We start from the raw sequence: 19303 nt of genomic DNA, 5'->3' as shown, positions 1-19303 counted from the left end.
TGCCCCTGATGAAAATCAGATGATCAGGCATTTTCTTTTCTTTTCTTTTTTTTTTCTAACTCAGCCTAAGCCTGGTTGTAAAATGGATAATTCTGGCCCCCCGATGGTGATTCAATAACTGGATTTTAGAGGCAGTAAATGTAAAGTAAATGCACACCTGTTAGGAATGACTATTAATTATCTAAACCTTAAAGAGAGTACTCAACATGCTGCTACTTAAAAGCCAGATTAAAGGCTATGAAAACCCATTTCTCAGCCAAGTTCTTTTTATGAGGGAAGTGGTCCTACATGAGCACACACTACAGTAGGCTACATTCAGTTATTTCTTGTAATGACTTGGAGATGTTGATTATTCTTTTATATCATGGGGATTTATCAACATTCAACATTCAGTAAATGTTGGCTGGTTTGGTTGTTGGTCATGTTTCCAGGGTCATTAATCCAATCTACTTAAACCACACACACATATAGGTACAGTCTAGATGAAGCAATCAATAGGTTACATTTTGATATCAACGTTATTGAGAAATTGATGGGTAACCACATCTTTGGGGGGACCAACAACAAGTATGAATGGTAAAAAGGATAGTCACTTGTAGTCTGTGCATAATATAATTTATCTATCTATCGGCCGCTTTGAATCTCAGGCTGCTCAGGGTGAATGAGTCCTAATATCAGGTTGCAGTCATACCTAGGCTATACTTAATGGATGCATTCCTGCTCAATAATATTCAGCAATTTTGTGTAGGCCAGAGGCTACAGATCCTTGTTGAGAGCTGGGATTATTAAAGCAGGCAGCTGCAGTTGAGTTTGTTCTTGACTGTGTTCGAGCGATGTTGAATCTGGGTCACTGATCAGCATGAAATGTCTTCTCTGAAAGGAGAGTCTAATTAGTGTTTGGAGCTCCCTCCCCAAGTGTCCGAATTAACAGCTGGAGGTAATTACAGCACTTCACCTGGCAGGAGTTAACATGCCTACGCGTTTGATGCACTTACAGTGATTTCCCATAGCCTAGCTTGTTGCTACAGGCACAACATACTGTACAAGTTAAATGATGTGATTCTTTACCTGTAGCGTTGTCTCACACCAGTACAAAAACATACTGAAACTTGAGGTTCCTCTACTGCACAGCAGCACAGCACCACTAATAACAGCAGTTCCAGGTATTTCAGTTGTTTGACAGTGTTCGGTGCATTAAGAGTGATAAAGTCCAGCTGGAATGGGCTGTAGTCGTAACACACCGAGTGTTTCTGACGCAAGTGAAAGCCTCACTGAGCTCTCTCTGAAATGTTCAGGGCATGAATTATACTAGAGACTTGGATGTCGTAATAGCTGATGTCCTTCATGGACCGGGATACACAGAACTTAGCCTCCAGTCAGATAAATGCTTTAGGCACCGTTTTCATAGTAGTACGATTTTAAGAAAATATAAGATAACTTTCTCTAATTTAGTGATAACATTTACCTATATCTTTGTTTAAGTCTGTTTGGCTTAAGAAAACACAGGTCAACATTTTCATGGTGTTACTTTGCCTCTTTTGTATTTCTTATGTAGAAATGTTCAATTCACTCCAGAGAAAGTGGCCATTTTCCAAATGATTATAGGATTTTTATATCCTAGATAAATTCAGCTCTTTTTAGCAAGAGACGTGTTAGTCTATCCCCCAAGATGTTGAGGCCATTCCACAGGGCACTCTGTGTGGTCCCGCTCTTTATCAATAAAACAAGATAGTGGGTGTGTAACGCTCAGGGAGTAGCTCATTAATTAGTCGAAAACTAACTTTATTAGCGATATCCTCGTCTTCTGGATGCTGAGACTTCAGGCAGTTTCTCTCTGCCTGTGAATTTCAGCTCTGATCTTTCAGCAGACACACTGCTGTTATATAATCTCTTGTCAGGACTTAGCCATGTCCTCAGCTCAGGTTCTGCTACTTAACAACACAGCACTCGCCTCTCATCCACTGTTTTGACATCTTTCCCCCGTCGCCCCATGTTGTGAAGGTCCTGCTTTAACAAGACGACATAAACCTCTGACAGTTCTTGTTCCATTGCACTGATACTTTTGAGGAATGATAGGTTTCTTGAACTGAAGCGTCCTTATTGCATGTGCTGCTGCATACTGTATGTGCATAAATAATGGGGTCCACTTTAATCGAAAGAACCATCCATCTGAATGAATGAATGTCATATTGTTTTGATTTGGGATCATTGTAAAACATCAGTCTCTGTCTTGTCTCCACTACAGTGTAGTAAGTCATGTGGATCAGGCCACAGGCGACGAGCCCTGCAGTGTGTGGACCACAACCAACAGGAGGTCCATGAGATGTACTGTGTGAACCAGATCAGACCTCCAGCCATAGAGAGCTGCAACACTCACGCCTGTGAATTCATCTGGATCACAGGGGAATGGACCGAGGTGAGAGCCACAAGAGGCTGCGTATCATCTACCAAAGCCTCGGAGATCTTCATAGTGAAAAGTCAGAATGTGTTGAAAAGGGCAGAACTTTATTCCTCAAAAGAACTATTGATGTAAATCACCATCTTTGAATCCAGTGATGCGGAAATGACAGAAATCACCCATGTTTCCTGTGAGGGATACCGTTCATGCCGGTGATTTATTCTCTCCTCCAGTGCTCAGCCAGCTGTGGCCAGGGCTACCGCCAGCGCCTGATCTCCTGCAGCGAGGTGCATGTGGAGAATGACAACTATGAGTACGGCCATCAGTCTTTGTCCAACTGCCCCGGGACCCCCCCTGAGAGCTACATGCCTTGTAATCTGGACCCATGCCCAGTGCCACAGGAGTGGAGGGTTGGAATCTGGGGACCGGTGAGTGAGTCTGTGTTTGTTGTCCAGTCATTTATCAGAGTTTCATCAAGATGCGACATGTGTGTTTGTAGTCTCGGTTTCCTAAAACAAACTAATTCATTTTTTGAGTTGTGAATTGTCAAAAACTGCTGTAATCTTAATAAATGTAAATTTTTACCAATTTCCTCCAGTTCTTGAGACTAATTAAAAGCTGAAACTATTCATTTTTCATTGTTTTCTAAATTCGCCCTTGTATAATGTAGTACATTAGTCACCAGTAATTGCTTAAATGAATAAATCAGCCTTGAATATGGTACAACGGAGGTTTCATAGTTTTGCATAAATGAAGGCCAACGTAGAAATGACCGTACCTTCAGCTTGAACCTGGGTCAAAACTGAATTGAAGTCTTGAAAACACGAAAATGTACACGGACGTAGAATTTCTTTAAATGGCTGTTTTGCAGATGAAAAGTGCTGACAGACCATCACCCACAAGTTTTATTTTCACCCTGTCACGGTTCTCCTCCTCCCCTCCAGTGCTCAGTGAGCTGTGATGACGGAGTAATGGAGAGGTCGGTGCAGTGCGTGTCAGCAGATGGTCAGGAAGGCAGAAGGTGTTCTCTCGACTTCAAGCCAGAAGCCACACAAGTCTGCAGAAAACCCAGCTGTGAGTACTGGAAGCAAAGCGCTGCTCTTGACGGTCAAGGCTACCCGGGTTACACGCAGGCCAACTGAATGCATCTCAAATTCCAGCGTTAGGTATTGCTCGACTTGATCCAGTCATCTCTGAGATTCGGCCTTCAGTGAAATATTTATGATCCAAGGCAAACATCAAAGATTTAACTGCCCAATGTATTTACTCCCCTACAGTAGGATGGGACATCAAAGAGTGAGTGGCTTTTCGTTTTCTTTGATTCGATGCAGCGATTTGCCACACTTGACTTAGCTGCTGAAATTTGAGTGTGCATGTGTGCCTGTGTGTGTGTACGCGTGCGTGTGCAGTCTGCAGTGTCTCTTCTGTGTTAAATCTCTTCATAATACACCAGTGTGTTTATTTCCACTTTTCTTCTTTGTCTTCAAGGCTATTTGCCTTCCAGCTGTCAGGAGGTCCAGAGCATGAACGGCCCCCTCCCAGACAGCGAACACTTCCTCAATATTCAGGGAAAAGCACTCAAGGTAAGATTATATGATCTTTTTTTATCTCACCATGCACAGTTTGTGATGCCTTAAGAGGTTTTATCGATTAGCGGAGAGGGACAGTTGAAATCTTCATGTCTTCTCTCTTGACACTTGAAATGACTTGGACACCGGCAGAATGTTTTGCTGCCGTGGTTATCACACTGTGGGTGTCTGCCATACGGTATAAAGGGCTTAAAATTCAACTGTGTATTAAGGCACTGAGGCTTTTGGCACTGACCTGGTGTGCAAGGTTGCAAACAGATGCAGTACACCTCATGAAGTATGGTCAGTGGGAATTCTTTGCAGCTGAAACAACTTTGAAAAATCATCCAGTTTGGGTCATTTTTAAGGATTTATGCACTAGCATTTGTTTTTCAGGGGGTGGTAAATATAATCTCTTTGCTTTTCCCTTTCTATTGTGTGCTTCCTTGTGACTTTTGCCATTTTTTTCTCTCCTCCATTCTCCCCTTTTCTTCACTCTTACTTCCCCACTCCTACTCCGTCTGGTCTCCCACCTCTATTTCCCCTGATACTCATCCTCTGCCCTTTTTCTCCTCAGGTCTACTGTGCAGGAATGCAGACAGAGAGTCCACAGGAGTATATCACCTTGATGGTGGGAGAAGGGGAGAATTTTTCTGAGATCTTTGGCCTCAGGTAAACAGCTTACAGAATAACAACGAGAACAGCCTGTTTCATCACAAATACCCAAGTGACTCTTGGCAACGTTCTTTGTCTGTAAATGAAGAAATTCCATCTAAGTGTAAAAGTGAACTAAGGGATCCTGTCTGTGTGTGTATGTGTATGTGTTTGTTTGTTTCCCAGGCTAAATGACCCCACCCAGTGTCCAGCCAATGGCTCCAGAAGAGAAGACTGTGACTGTCGGGGTGACTACACCGCTGCTGGCGTCACCACCTTCACCAAAGTCCGACTGGACATCAGCAAGATGAACATCATCAGTAAGTGGCCCGTGCACATGCAAACAGCAGATGACACTCACAAACACACACACGTGCAATAGCATCCTGTGCCAATGCTAACTCTACATTACTCTCAAATAAGAACTTCCTTTGCCATTTAATTATGTCCGTGCTCATGAGGGTTAATGGGATCAAGATGTCTTCAAGGTTTATTTAGGCAGCACACAATTACAAGGCTTGAGGGGATTAAGTGAAACTGCTCTAAGTAGGTGGAATTATACTGATATTACCATTAGACCGACCTTAAAACCAAGGCCGGATTTAGTATAGGTGAACTGACATACGACTGGGTCATTGCAGCAGATGTACAACATCCTTATACAAGTTCATCTAAGGTTTTCTAACAACAAAATTTCAAGATGCAACTTTTGCAAGAATGGTCTTCACATCGTACTTGATGAGTGTGTTCTGTGTTGTATTATCTTATCAGCTACAGACTGGCAGTTCGCTCTCACCCGGGAAGGCAAAAACGTTCCGTTTGCCACAGCTGGAGACTGCTACAGCGCCGCCAACTGTCCACAGGTGAGAACTGCGACAGCTGGTAATTTTATAACCTTTTTCATAACAGACTGCTGACTTGACAGGAATAAGCACAAAGCTAATTACATTAATAATGACTCGGTCCCCTTAAGTGTCCTAGTAAGACATGCCATTGAGCAAGAAATGCACAGTGCCAGGCTCTTGGAACAGATGTACTGATTTACTGCCATGGTACCATTAGTCCCTTGAGAGCCAGTCCATGGCTCTTGTTCAAATGTGTCATGTCAGTTATGGTTGAATTAAAATGAGATTATTTTCTCAAATGTGATACTGTATTCAAAATTATTGTTAGTATTTAGAATATATTTATTGTGTGTGCATTCAGTGTCGTCTCTAATAAATGAGACGATTTATGTTAATCTCCTGCTGCCTGTTATTCATTTTGGGAATATTTCAACTGTATTTATTCCCTTTCCTAGATCCTTTAATGCTTTTGTTCCTTCTCTCTGTTGCTCATGGTGAATCAGACACTTACAAGTCTATTTGTCAAAGCACTGATTTTGTCATTTCTTATGCGTTGTTAAATACATTTCTATGTGATTTCTTATTTCTATTCTTTCTCCGTGTCTCTCTCTCCCTTCTCTCAGGGTCGGTTCAGGATCAACCTCTCAGGAACAGGTCTTAAAGTGGCTGAGGACACCTCGTGGGTCTCCCAGGGCAACTACGCAGTGGCTGATGTACGAAAATCACAGGTAATAGCGATTCATGACATGTACATCCTGGGAAAAATATTGAATTTTGAATGATGATCACTTCTGTTCAAGTCTGTTCCACAATGATGGTTGTACTGGGCACATTTAATAATTCAAAGGGATATGAATTGATCAATGGTAGAAAAACATTCTAAGAAATATTCCGTGATCTCAGTGAACTTTTTTTCTATTGTACTTCTCTGTTATCCCCATTTGTCTTTTTTTTTGTTGGTGCCTCATCTTTTCCATTCTGTCCTGGTCCTCTTGTATTCATCCCCTAGCTCCTTTCGTTCTTTCTCCTCACTGTATGCCCTCTTGTCTCCAGAGTTTAGAGTGGTCATAATCCCAAGTGGGTTCAGTATTCCCATCTCCACTTTTCTCCATAAACTTGCTGAGAAAGGCTCTTTATTGGGCAGCTGGCCTCTCAAGTCCCCTCCCTTTTACCCACTCTTCTTTTGAAATGGAGATCAAGCTGGAAAGTGCTTTTTGGCAAGGCGAAAACAGGAGGCAGAGAAGATGCCAAAAAGTGTTCTTAGTCTGATATCCATAGTGAGGCGGGCCGTTCTGGGCACTCCAGGCAGTTTAAATGAAGCCAGGTTGTGGCAGTGGGATGAGGAGAGCACTCCAGAGGAAATCAGACAAACCACTCAGTGCACGCTGTGGCTTTCATGTCGTGGGATAGTGCTTTTCGGGTGCTCGACTGGTACAATTTTCTTTTTGTCCCTAGGTGTTTGTATGAAGCTGCCCATTGTGGCGCATGCAAATTTAGCCAGTGAAGTTGTAGTGATTAATTAGCTTGTATTTCTCTGCTTGTTGTGGAGAGTAACTACCAAAATGATACCTGACGATAACCTGCCTGGTGGGCCTCAGCCTTTTAATCATTTTAAAAAGGAAAGCAAATTCCAGCAGAGCCAAAACCACCCGGTCCCTGATCCCTTTCAAAGTACAAGGGTACTTGAAGTGATATAACCCAGTCAATCCTGTATTGTCGAGGCTTTTTCTTTACAGATCCTTAAAACTGATGTGTTTCACGCTAACGGATGATTAGTGATTAGTGGAGGAAAAATGCCTCAAAAAGGGTTTTTCTCATCAGAAAATTACAGCAAAGAATAACGAGCAATCTGAGATCCTGTAAAATCTCTATAATGGTATTACAAAAATAAAAGCATAAAAAGCATACTATTGGTCACTGAGGGCGCAACAGTACAGTAACTCTTGTTATTCCTTTTGTCTCCACAGGATGGTAGCAGAGTGACAGGAATATGTGGAGGCTACTGTGGTAAATGTACACCGACCTCCGGATCCAGTCTGCCTGTAACACTGGAATAGACCTGAGACCATCCAACAGGTTGGTGATGCATCCTTAAAATACAATAAAAAATACATCACCTTCATTGAAACGGTACAATTTGTGAGTCATATTAAGACAAGAGTTTAGTTTCACTACCAAAAACAATAAACCATGTGACTGGACCCTCTGACTCCCAAACTGATCCAGCCTTTTAGAGAAGTACACACAACCTGACAACTAAACTCTACTTAATAAAACCTCTAAAAGCAAAAGTCTTATCAAAATGGGGGTTGGAGGTCAAATCTTGATCTTTAAAGCACATGCTCCACTGTCTCGAGTCGAGCAACAATGCACAGCCACACCTCACTTTAATACCAACTTACCCATAGACATCCAGATTGGCCCTAATGCATCTGCTGAGCGTTCAATAGGACTCATTTGATTCAAATAACCAGCAGCAGACTGAATATCAAGTATATCACATTTATTACTAATAAGGTTTATGGGCTTTTAAAGAATAACTGATCCACCCTTGTCTTTTTTCAGCTTTTATATCTAATGATCTCGGCAGCCTTCTTCAGGTGCTCAGTGTGTCCATACATACTCGTCTATGGTGCTTCAGCCAACTTCAGCTCAAGTCCATCCTACACATGACCTCTTTTTCTCCCATGTGTGCATAATGTAAATTAATCAGGTGTAAGTACTGTACATATCAGGATAAAAATGTCTTATTTATTGTATTCTCCATTTATTTTTGTATTGTAATGTAATTTAACTTTTTTTTATTGTTGTCAATTGCAAACACCGCACAACACCGTTGCATTTATCTTTTTTTGTTTGTTTGTTTGTTTTTTTTGCCAAAATGTGCCTTCCATTTTGGATATTTGCCATTTGGACTCTGTAGCGCTGTCGCTACACCACACTGCATGTGTTACAGCCATATGTTCCTTTTTGGACCAGTTTAGTAAACTGTGTTTAATCCAGTAATGTTATTGCAGTCCTATTGTTCAAAGGCAGTTAGGTGTCTCCAATCAGTGGGTCTTTTCTTTATTGTTCTCTTTTTTTTTTTTTTTTTTACTGTTTTACAGTTCAGCAAGAGTTCTGGGTGTATACACAGGTGCTAGAGTCCTGTACTACACTGTGGTCTATAAAGCAGCTCCATTTAAAAACTTTTTGGCTCAGTTAGGAGCCTTTTTTCTTTTACTTTGAATGTATTATAAGTCATTTATTGCCAGTCCACACATCCTTCCAGCCACAAGTGGGCTTTCATAAGCTGCAGGCAAATGTTAATCACAGTTGTAAATTAATTTAGCCTTTCAGTCCAGCTGTGGAATTCAGTGCCTACAGTGGTCAAAGAGTCACCTAATCACTTCTAATGCCATTTTACTTCTGAGGTGTTGTATTTGTAGCCGATCACAGTGTAAAAACCCACTGGCTGGTGTTCAAGCTGCTCTGTCTGCATCTCTCCAGCTGTTAACTGCAGCTGCGGTTCCTCGTCCAGCTGGATGGGAGAGAGGAGAGAGAGCGCTTTAACCGTCTCATTAACTGCTGTACTAGTGACAGCTGCCTCAGTAACACACTGCAGGGAAACGCCAGGTGTTGCTTCCATGACAACCACATCTGCACTTGTAAAAACACACTCATATTGATAATAAAGGTTTACCTAATGTAAAAAAAAAAAAAAAGTCACACATCATACACACGTCTCATTAGATTCCAGCATTAGACTCTGAAATAGAAAATAGGAGGACAGTAGGTATAGGCGTGTGTGTGCATGTGTGTGTGCACTGCAGATTTAGGGGGAAGTTTACCCATGTACAGACAAACTGAGGCATAACAAACAAAAGCACAAACGCACACACACACACTTCAGCAGCTCAGAGGGAGAAGGTTGTAGGTCACAAGAACCGGAGAGAGAGATTATGCTGCCAGACATCTGAGAGACCCAAATTCCTCTGTATATCGCTCAGGTAGTGTGCAGTGACCAGGGAGAGCCATTAGCCTTTTAGCTTTTACCGAGCAGACAGGTTATCTTATCTGGAGCAACTTGAAAGAATTCGGAAAACAGAGACTTCACCTCAGGCCAGTAAAATTCCTGCAGATACTCCAGAGAAATAATGCACTGGTTGGGCCCTGGAGACGCCTCTCAAGCTGCTGAGCTCACAGCCCCCGCAGCGTGAGCTCTGTCCAGATGCTGCCTGTAAACCGTTGCCTCCTGTACCTCACGTTCTTCTCTTCATCTTTGTTTTCAAAAGTCTGTCCAAACTGTACATACTATTCTCGTTCTTTGTGACAATATCAGGGTACTTTTTTATTTTGTGTAAATGTATGTTTTTGTATCTCTTTAAAAAATGTTTGCAGTTTTTTTTTTATTTTTTATATACATTACACATGAAGAAGTTATTACACTCGTTAAGCCCATATGAGCACAATAGATATTTAGGGTATATACTATTATGTACAGATTGTATAATTGTTTTTACAAGCCATTTTGTATGGTGCTATTTCAGTGCACTGATGTCATAAAGTGCACACTCCAGCCAAAGGGAATTTCACACAGTCTTAACCTGCCACTAAACACGTATGGAATGATTTGTAAAAGCATGTAGAAGTAAACAGTTTCTGTTTTACTGATGGTCACAAATGAAAAATGCACTTCACTCATTGCGAATGTCAGACTATAGATCAGTCCACAGTGTTCTCAGGTGTCATACAGCAAATGAAGGGATTATTATGATATTTAAATGAATTTATCTTTTTGTACTTATTTCCCACGTGTTAATCAGGTAACTGAACATGTATTATTGATGTTTAACTATGTAAAGTCGCTTTACATATGCTTGATTTTGTATGCAGTATTTATTTAACATAGGCTTTCAACATAGAAGACTATGAATTTCCATGCAGTATTGCCATAAAATGAACCGTCTGGTGACACATTTCCTGTTTGGTGAATACATTTATTTATATCTATGTCATATATTAATAAATTGTATAAGCAGATTTTGGTTCTGCCGTATGAAAAGCATGAATTATGTATGAGATCCAATAAGGCAAAAATAAGAAGGAAATAAAATGCCTCACAAATACCATGCTCACTTGTCTGCTTGTCACACTGATATACGATTTAAAGCTCAGTCTGCCCTTGATGTCCAGTATCATTTAACTGTATCACTGGCATTAAAGACCATAAAAATATGACAGACTAGTCAAACCATAAAATCCCTGCTCTGTACCCTGCTGAAAGGACCAGTGTGCAGGGTTTAGTGGCATCTAGTGGTGAGGTTGTAATATGCAACCGCCTGAATACCCTTCCCTGTACTAGAACTTGTGGCCTTCAGGTTACATAAAAATGGCCCAGTATTTGGTTTGTCCATTCTGGGCTACTGTAGCAACATAACAGCATGACATGGTGGCCTCAGTGGAAGATGACCTGCTCTCTATGTAGGTATGAAAGGCTTATTATAAACTAGGACACAATGATTATACACCAATAAAAACATAATTATGATCATTGTTCTCTGTTTCTGCCAATCACCCTAAATTCCACACACTGGCCCTTTAATTATAATGAAACATGTTCTACTATCATAACAGTCTGTCTGTGCTTGTAATGATAAATTGTCAGGCCATCTACCAGGTGTCCACACTGATCCTCCTAAATAAGTATAACTCGCTACTGAGATTATTATGTCTGCTGGAAAAGAAGCAGGGGATGATCTTTATCAGTGACACATCTCTGAACTTCTTCCAAACTTTAGAAATGACTATACATTTTAATAACTGCGCATTTTAGTAGTTCTGACTCGCTTAACACAAGCTTACATGGTCTGTATTTCATGTTGTTTTTGTAATCTCAGGTGAACCGTACAGAAATAGGAGCCGACAAGTCATTTAAGGACTGACTCCTCAAATGTCTGTCAACAGTTTGAGTAAGCTGCTGTTTAAAGAGCGGCTGTTATCCAGGGGGATAAGCACAAGTGTGAAAAGGAACGAGAGGCAAGGAGGGTTGGCGAGGCAGGAGCTTTCAACAGCTCCAGAGGGCTTGTCTAAACTTAAGAATGTGATTCTGAAGTAGATTTGCAAACATCCCAGGGGTCAGTTTGTAGAAGAACAACTCTCTTATACTTTTTTTTTGTTCTAGCACTCACATGAAAGCTGTGAGATATCTCCTCTACAGAGTAGACGGATGACAGCAGCTTGTCAGCAGGTTTGTATTACATCAGATAGTCCCAAAAAGGAACTGACAGAGTTAGAGGGAAGTCTTCTTTCCTGAACAAATCAAGGCAAAATGTAATATAAAGAGTTCTGTCATGTGGCTCATGAATAGTTGAATCTCTTTTGAAAGTAATGTCGAATTCCTCCAAGCTGGCTGAATGTGGGTTTAATATTACAAAGACAAGTCACTTCTGGCTGTGAGACTGTCTCTTCCCCTCACACTCCAGGTTTCCAGCAGCATATCTGAACAGAGCAGAGCCCGAACTGAGTCTGCATGTGAACTGCTGCAGTCATTTCTTGTTATCCATTACAGGAGATAATATGTCACAGAGGTGACCATATGTAAGTAATCATGTATCAGATGGACCTTTGCACCGTTAATATGTACTTTCAAATGTGTGTAATGTGTTTCCACCCCCACAGAGCCTTCAGGAACAGGAGCTGTTATGATAAGTGTGTGTGAGTGAGACACATATCATTAGCAGGGGCAGGTGCTAGAGACATATTATAACTATGGCTGACACCTCAGAGGTAAGTGTCCTAACGCAAGACTTTAAAATTACAATTACATTTACGATTAATGCCATGTACTTTGCTTTTAAGTCTGTATCACTTTGAGATCTTTTTTGATGAAAAATGCATTAGATATAAAATATATTATTATTATTATTATTATTTTTATTATTATTATTATTACTGTATTTTCATCTGTGCAGGTTACCACTGAGTTGGTATAGTTCTTAATGCACAGATATGGAAGACCATGATGAGCGTAAAGAGTTGAATATATTTGACTTATATCTAATGCAATTTTTTGAAATTGAGCTAACTGAATTTGTGGAGGTTAAATCTAGTTTTTGAAGTGTATGTTCTTTTTGAATTCTTAAAAAATATGCATGCATTATATCAAATAAGTTGAATTCCAAAACCTAAAAATTTCAATAGACCCAAAAATCAGAAATTCAGTAATTTCAACATTACAAAACTGCACTGTCTTCACCAATGTTAGGAAGACTTATTTACACAGTCATGAGAAAAAGCAGTTTTTCTTGATATTCTAATTTCATATTCATTTTTCAACATTATGAAACTGTAAATATTAACTTTGGATTTTGTCATTATTTTGTAGTTAAGCATTTGTTTAGTTGTGAGACTACTATTTTTCAAGACATTTATCTGTGTTAGAGAGTAAAATATTTGCATACATGTAATAGTATGTAATTTGACAAACACTTGCGATCACGCACGGACATCTACTCAGTTTGTAGTAGTGGCTAAATGTAAATGAGTAGATTCATGGTTTTTACAGGAGCAGTGCAGGGAGTGTGTTATGCCCGAAGCTGCTGCAGTGCAACCAAAGCTGCGTCCTCGTTGGTATTCAACCTGTCTGGGTGCTGAACAGGGATCTGCAGCACCAACCACTGCCAGCATCTTAACTCCATGCTGGGTAAGGTCTCAAAGCAAACAGCTGAGTATCTCTAGTAGAGAGCACATAGAGACTGTTATTACTGACTGAATAAAGGAAGGTGGGAATTATGTGTTGTTAATGGGGCGAGAGCTTTACAGAGAAACGTGGGTGTGGACAGAGAACAAGGAATATCTGACACCGGTTCTGTGAACAATAGCTCTGCAAACTGATACAGGGGATATCACATTTTTCCATTGTGAGGAGGAAGATGAATCATTTTTTTTGTGACAAGTACAGTAAAGAAACACATGCTCACACTCAACACTTGTCTGTGTACCTCCACATCAGTATTATGGTGAGTACAGTATGCAGGTTATTCTGAGACTTTCCCAGAGGGATTAGACCATGGGTGACCTAAGCAGCTGTAGGCTTCAGGCCTTTGTACTAGATGTTTCCAACACTTCTGAACGTCACGTCCTGCACCTTGCAAACGGCTGCTTACTTCTGAACCCAAATCAGCCCTGACAGACTTCTGCGGGTCTAAAGTTCACTGGCAAGATATTTGAGATAATGCGATGTAAAATGCAGAGCATTAAAAATCCTGGATCAAGCTTTAATGAAGACTTTTTTCCCACAATGGCTGCAGTAAAAGAGAGAGAGAAAAAGAAGAAAAAAGGCCCAATATCAGCTCATTACACCAACGTTCGGTGTACCATGTATACTGCACTGCACAACCAAAAAAGGAGATTTTTTGTGGCTTCCAACTTTTTTTTTTTTTTTTGCGTAGCTCCTTGAAATAGCATGCACGCTATGTTTGATTCTGCCAACAGTGTTTAGACACTGAACTTGAGACTTAATGAGGGGAGTTTGAAAGCCGTGCGTCCCCAGGGTCAGCTCCCCCTACCATCGTTATCATCATCATTCCTCAAGGTAATCTAGGTTGACTTTGAACTGAGGCCTAGTAGTAAGTCAGCCTCAGGCCCGCATGCAGGCACAAATAGTCTGGATGCCCAGATACAGTTTGTGTTTATCTGGCGGTGGAATGGGATTAGGACTGTTTTTCTGTTCGGAGCACTGATGTGTGACAAAAATGCTTTTTTTCCCTCTTTATCCACTGGTGCAACCTGAGTGTCTCAAGGTTACCGGTCCGTCCTTGAGGCAAAGCAGAGATACACTCTGTTTCTTTTTCTCTATTCAGTAAAGTGCAGGACGATTTTCTTCTGACACAGCATCACCTGCTCTGATTTCTTTCTTTCTTTCTTTCTTTCTTTCTTTCTTTCTTTCTTTCTTTCTTTCTTTCTTTCTTTCTTTCTTTCTTTCTTTCTTTTTAATAATTAAAATTCTGACTGGTATAATACCATTAATAGTTATAATGATAATATTTTGCAATCAACCCTTTGAAAAAGATTTTGGTTTCCAGCCATCCATGCATCCATCCATACAGAGGTTCATATTAAAAACTAAATATCATGATTGTGAAACCATTTTCTGATTTAAACCTTCAATCTATGCTTTTTTTTAAATGTTGTTTTGTTTTGCTCATCAGAAACACACTGACACAGCAGTGCCAGCCAACAAGCACAGCTCAGACTCTTACTGTATAGTTACTCTGAGACCTTCACATGAAATGTTTTAGAGGTGTGGGTCATCCTCATCCATACAAATGCAGAACCAACTCTATTTAAAAGAAGAAAGAAAAAAAAGTCAGCCTCCCACTGAGAGACATCACATTTGTGCACAACAACCATCCCACAGTGTTGTGTGAATGTCTGAACTTTAGAAAGCTGCATAGTGGGTGCAGAAGAAAAAGCCTTGAGAGTGAAATGCCTTTCTAGTAGTAATAATATGGCTTAAGAACATGTTGGTGAAATGTACCTGTGAGTCAGAGCACTCTCACACTGGGGCTGTGCCGGTGATGCTCAAAAGCCTTTTTTCCCTCCAGTGATAAACAGTGTGCACTTTCTGGAGAGAGTCCACGCTGTCAGACCACAGGGAAGAAAAACGCCCCATGGGGCACATGGCAGATGTTTGTGGTGGGATGAATAGAGGAGAGGAATAAATCTCTTCTGAACAAATGTGATTTAGGAGACGCTCACGGAGAGTTAATAGGTGCAGGGAGACGAATGGATCTGTCTGAGCTGAGAGTGGGAACAGACAGAAAAGAAAACTCATCTCCCTGAGCCAAGGTTGCGTTTTGTTGTGTCGTGATTCGTGTGAAAGTTTTTTTTTTTTTTTCTCAATGTACTGACATTTTCAAACTGAACCTTTTTGCGCATCCACAGTGGAAAATTACGAAAGTGGTGCAAGTGAAGAGAAGGCTGACGGATGGAGACATAAAACATTTATTTCCACTATGATTGCAGGGTTTATTTTTTGCCTTCAGGTGTTCTCAGACTGGACGTCAGGACTGATCCACACCGTCATTTACCACCTCATCACTGCTTTTATCTAACCCTAATTATAGTTTTTGTCCTTTAAAAAAAAGTATTTCCCCTGCTCATCCATTGGCTGTGGGGAAACAGGGTGGAGCTGCGATCCGGAAGGCGCAACTCCATTCATTAATGAGGGAAGTTAATAGGACAGGACCGCTGCCAGGGCTCCGTGCGTTTGGACAAGTCGTGAGGGGATTTTTTTGGTTTGTTTTAATAGAACAAACACGCGCTCATCTCTAGTTTCTTCTGTGCGCCATTTGAGTCGGTGGTAGACAACCGTGCCTTAGCTGTCCTGGGATCAGCCTGTCATGTTCAGTCGCAGCTCCAAGAGGAGAAATTCCACCAGATCGGTAGGTAGACGAGAGAGACACAGTTGTTGGCTTGGTACAGTAGTTTCCAGAGCGCGTCTCCACACGCGCTTTAATTAAACAATAGCATGCAACTTATTCTCATGTGTTGTCAAGTTTTTTTGTTTGTTTTTTTCTCCCCTGTTGCTAAGAGCATCATATTACATCCACTCTGTTATGATAACGCACCAAACACATGCCTCATTAGCGACACAGCAGCCAGGGTGATGAAAGATGTTATCTCTGTTTCAACTGGTGGAATTTTAACTTCCACAAAGACCTCCGGTTATAATATGTGTTAAATTGGCACATTGTTGTTGTGCTTTGAAAATGTATGCAGTAACAACAAGTTATGTGTGGGAACAGTAGGTGAAGTAGCTCACAGTGGACGTCCCCAGCTGGCCACTGAGACTCTGACATTTAGAGCTGCAGGCTCTGTCTGTCTGTCTGTCTGTCTCTCTGGACAAAAGTTCTGCATGTGCAACTGCAGGCTGTGAACCCATCATCCTCTGTTTTGTGTTTGTCCCTAGCTGAACCCTGCGGATGAGCCACAGAGAGGACAGCCCTGCATCACCTGTGGAGAACAGTGCCCTGGCTTTGCTCTTCACAAATGGAGGTAACAGCATCACTTCACTGCATCCAGCAAACTCACACTGCTGCCCGCAAAGTCGCTCTCCTCTCTCATGTCTGCATTTCATATCAGAGCCATCTCTATAAAGATATGTGGTTAATTGAATTATTTGCAGTCCAGTAATGGCGTCATGTAACCAGCACTTGAGATTTGTCTGAGTAACCACTCTGCATTGTGATAGCTATACAATGTACAATGCCAGTCTAGTGTTACGTCTTCAAGTAGAGGAGGAAACCTTTCAGAGCCTTGGTAAGTTGAATAGAATCAGCCATGCACATTACCGTGAAGGAACCATTGTTCTGCCCCTGTGTGCTCTAAGATAATAGTTTTTACTGTAAAGACCTTTCATACGGCAGGGAGGATTCACGCCTGTGGCTTCTGCAGTCGCCCTGTCACAAGTGGGAGGATGTAAAATAGCTTTTGCTGTGAAACAAACTGTGCATTGTAAAAAAAAAAAAACGTGTTCCTGCTATGAGGTACAGGTGGTTTGGGTTAGTGTGTGAAACAGTGTGACTAATGTGTGCAGCTCCGTTTGAGGAATGCAATACACAAGACATCACGTATAGGGGAAAGCATCGAACATTGTTAGTTTATTAGTGTCACCTGATTCTTATATAGCTCAGTAACACAAGTCACGCAATTAGCAGTACTGACTTAATGGGGATGTTGTGAGCCACGACACTGTCTCTTTACTGTTTAGTGGCTGCTGAAACTCAATTTGTGGAAACAACAACAACAACATAACACATAATGCACGATGCATGATTAAAAATCCAACATTGTAATCGTGCAACACAATAAGCTGCTTGACTCAGCCTATAGAGGATTGGTTGGAGAGGAAAGGTCGAAAATTAAAGCCTCTATGAAACAATGAAGAAAATGTCACAGTTTTATTCAGTTTTTATTTATACTTGCACTGTCTGTAAGGGTGCGACTTCAGTCTGCAGCACACTGCATTTACTCCAAAAAGCTGTTTTCCTCTAACAGGAAAAAAATCAGAAAACGCCTATGTTTTCAAGAAAACGCTGGCCAGCAGGTTGGAGCCAGTTTATTCAAAGCTAACATGGCAGCCAATACTCTTGTCAGGTGTTTTCTCTTCTAATAGGGATCCACAATAGAAGGGGAGGGTCTGACTCTGTACCGTAAAGAGCATCCAGCCTCCCATGCTGTAAAGTAAACGAGTGCGGGGGTAACCGCCTGCTCAGGAATGCAGTCTTTAATTACCCGTCTTTGCAGCCTCACAATAAAAAGTCAACTTTTTCCTGTCCAACAAACTGGAATTAAACACCATCAGTGGACACAGAGTGAAGGCTCCCGACTTTGTGTATGGATGCCAAAGTGTTTTATAGCTCCAGCCAGTCTTTGTTCCTGTAGGAGAAAACTTTCCAATTTCACAAAGAATTTCCTGCTTCTTTCTCGGGGCCAAAATAAAAGTGTTTACATGCTTATTTTAAAAGGTATGGTAGTAATGTGTGTTGTGAAATGTGTTGGACTTGAAGTGACCGTGAGGTTACTGATGAAGGGGTAGGTGCTCCGCTCTGCCAACACAACAAACAGATTTGGTTTGCTGATGTATGACGCTGTCATATAGTGCATGTGGATTGCTGTTTTCTGAAGCTCATCTGCATCCTATCAGGCAAAAATAATAAATAATTTCATTGGAGATCTGGCCTCTATGGCTCTTTATGGATGGAAATGTCCATCTGTTCATCCAGACTGAAAAAAATCTGAAACCATGAAATACTCCCCAGAAGTGAAAATTAGCTACTGTTAGCATCCCTAAGAGAGGCTCCTAAAAAGCATTGTCCAACATGGTAATCATTACAGCTGCTGCTTGGCATATAGAACAAAACAAGGTTGTGCCAGAGTGCAGCCTCACAGAGCTGCTTGCATGACTTTACACTCTTTGTCTTGGAAAGTTGTCGACTTTTGTCTCCTTACCACAGATTAAATGTGGACATGAGCTCTTTGTAGTTCAACCATTTCCTTTCTCAGATTGTATCGTTTGAACAGATTTTAGAGACAATGAAATGATCAAGTATTCCACAATAAAAATTGACCAGTTAGGACATTACAATAGGAAACCATTAATTTAGCAGCTGTCGCTCGCTCGCGTCGCATCCAGTTAGGACACGGTCTAAGCAGGGAGAAAAGAATATTCTATGACAACTTATAGAATTAAATTCAGACCACCATAGACTATATATTTTTTCTGTCACGTGTTGTTTGTCTTGACCACAGCCAGGAGACTTGAGCTCTCATGAGAATGAATAGTTATAGTGAATGGCGCTCAGCCACACTTCACACATTCTCCACACTTTTTCACACTGAAATATTGATGATTCTCTAAATATTTAGTAGATGAATAGCACTGGTAGTGTTTTTTTTTTTGTCTCCTTCCCTTTTCCATATTACGTCTCTATAAGATGTTTCCACTAAGCTAAGCTCCCGGGGGTGTTTCAGGCTGGTCTTTTATAGTAAGTTGACTGAGTGTGTTGAAGCATTTCCAATTCAGAGTGAACAGAGGAGCCAGTCTGGTGCTGGGTATTTAAAATCACCCAGGCCTACCTAAACATTACCCTGAAGAATTTTTGGTAGATGTAATTTGACTCAAATGTGAGCGATAAACCCAGTGTCTCCAAAAATACAAAGGAGACGAGGTCAAAACCTGCTGTGTGGCAGGGCCGTGTTGTTTTTGTATTCTGTCCAGTGTTGGCCCAGGTTTCGCCCCTTTATCTGTTTGCTTCTCTCCTGCTCTCTGTGCTCTCATATGCAGTATTTTA

General features: G+C 41.1%; 2 protein-coding genes across 2 annotated transcripts in view; both read left to right on the top strand.

The window, feature by feature from the left end:
* adamts9 (ADAM metallopeptidase with thrombospondin type 1 motif, 9) overlaps positions 1-10537 on the top strand; it is a 41289-nt gene extending 30752 nt beyond the window's left edge. The window contains exons 31-40 of the mRNA XM_085776118.1: positions 2246-2416; positions 2632-2826; positions 3343-3472; positions 3887-3981; positions 4544-4638; positions 4807-4940; positions 5392-5483; positions 6089-6193; positions 7433-7541; positions 8031-10537. Of these exons, the coding sequence (XP_085632244.1) occupies positions 2246-2416; positions 2632-2826; positions 3343-3472; positions 3887-3981; positions 4544-4638; positions 4807-4940; positions 5392-5483; positions 6089-6193; positions 7433-7522 (1107 nt within the window). The 3' untranslated portion in view covers positions 7523-7541; positions 8031-10537. The remainder of the gene's footprint in view (positions 1-2245; positions 2417-2631; positions 2827-3342; positions 3473-3886; positions 3982-4543; positions 4639-4806; positions 4941-5391; positions 5484-6088; positions 6194-7432; positions 7542-8030) is intronic.
* A 5141-nt stretch (positions 10538-15678) lies between these two features.
* Positions 15679-19303, top strand: part of prickle2b (prickle homolog 2b) — an 85427-nt gene continuing 81802 nt past the window's right edge. The window contains exons 1-2 of the mRNA XM_085776116.1: positions 15679-15892; positions 16420-16505. Of these exons, the coding sequence (XP_085632242.1) occupies positions 15851-15892; positions 16420-16505 (128 nt within the window). The 5' untranslated portion in view covers positions 15679-15850. The remainder of the gene's footprint in view (positions 15893-16419; positions 16506-19303) is intronic.

This window comes from Trachurus japonicus, chromosome 5 (genome assembly GCF_045865225.1).
Source record: "Trachurus japonicus isolate A0001 chromosome 5, Traja_1.0".
NCBI lineage: Eukaryota > Metazoa > Chordata > Actinopteri > Carangiformes > Carangidae > Trachurus > Trachurus japonicus.
The sequence above is the reverse complement of the archived record's forward strand: the minus strand, read 5'-3'. Positions and strand labels throughout refer to the sequence as shown.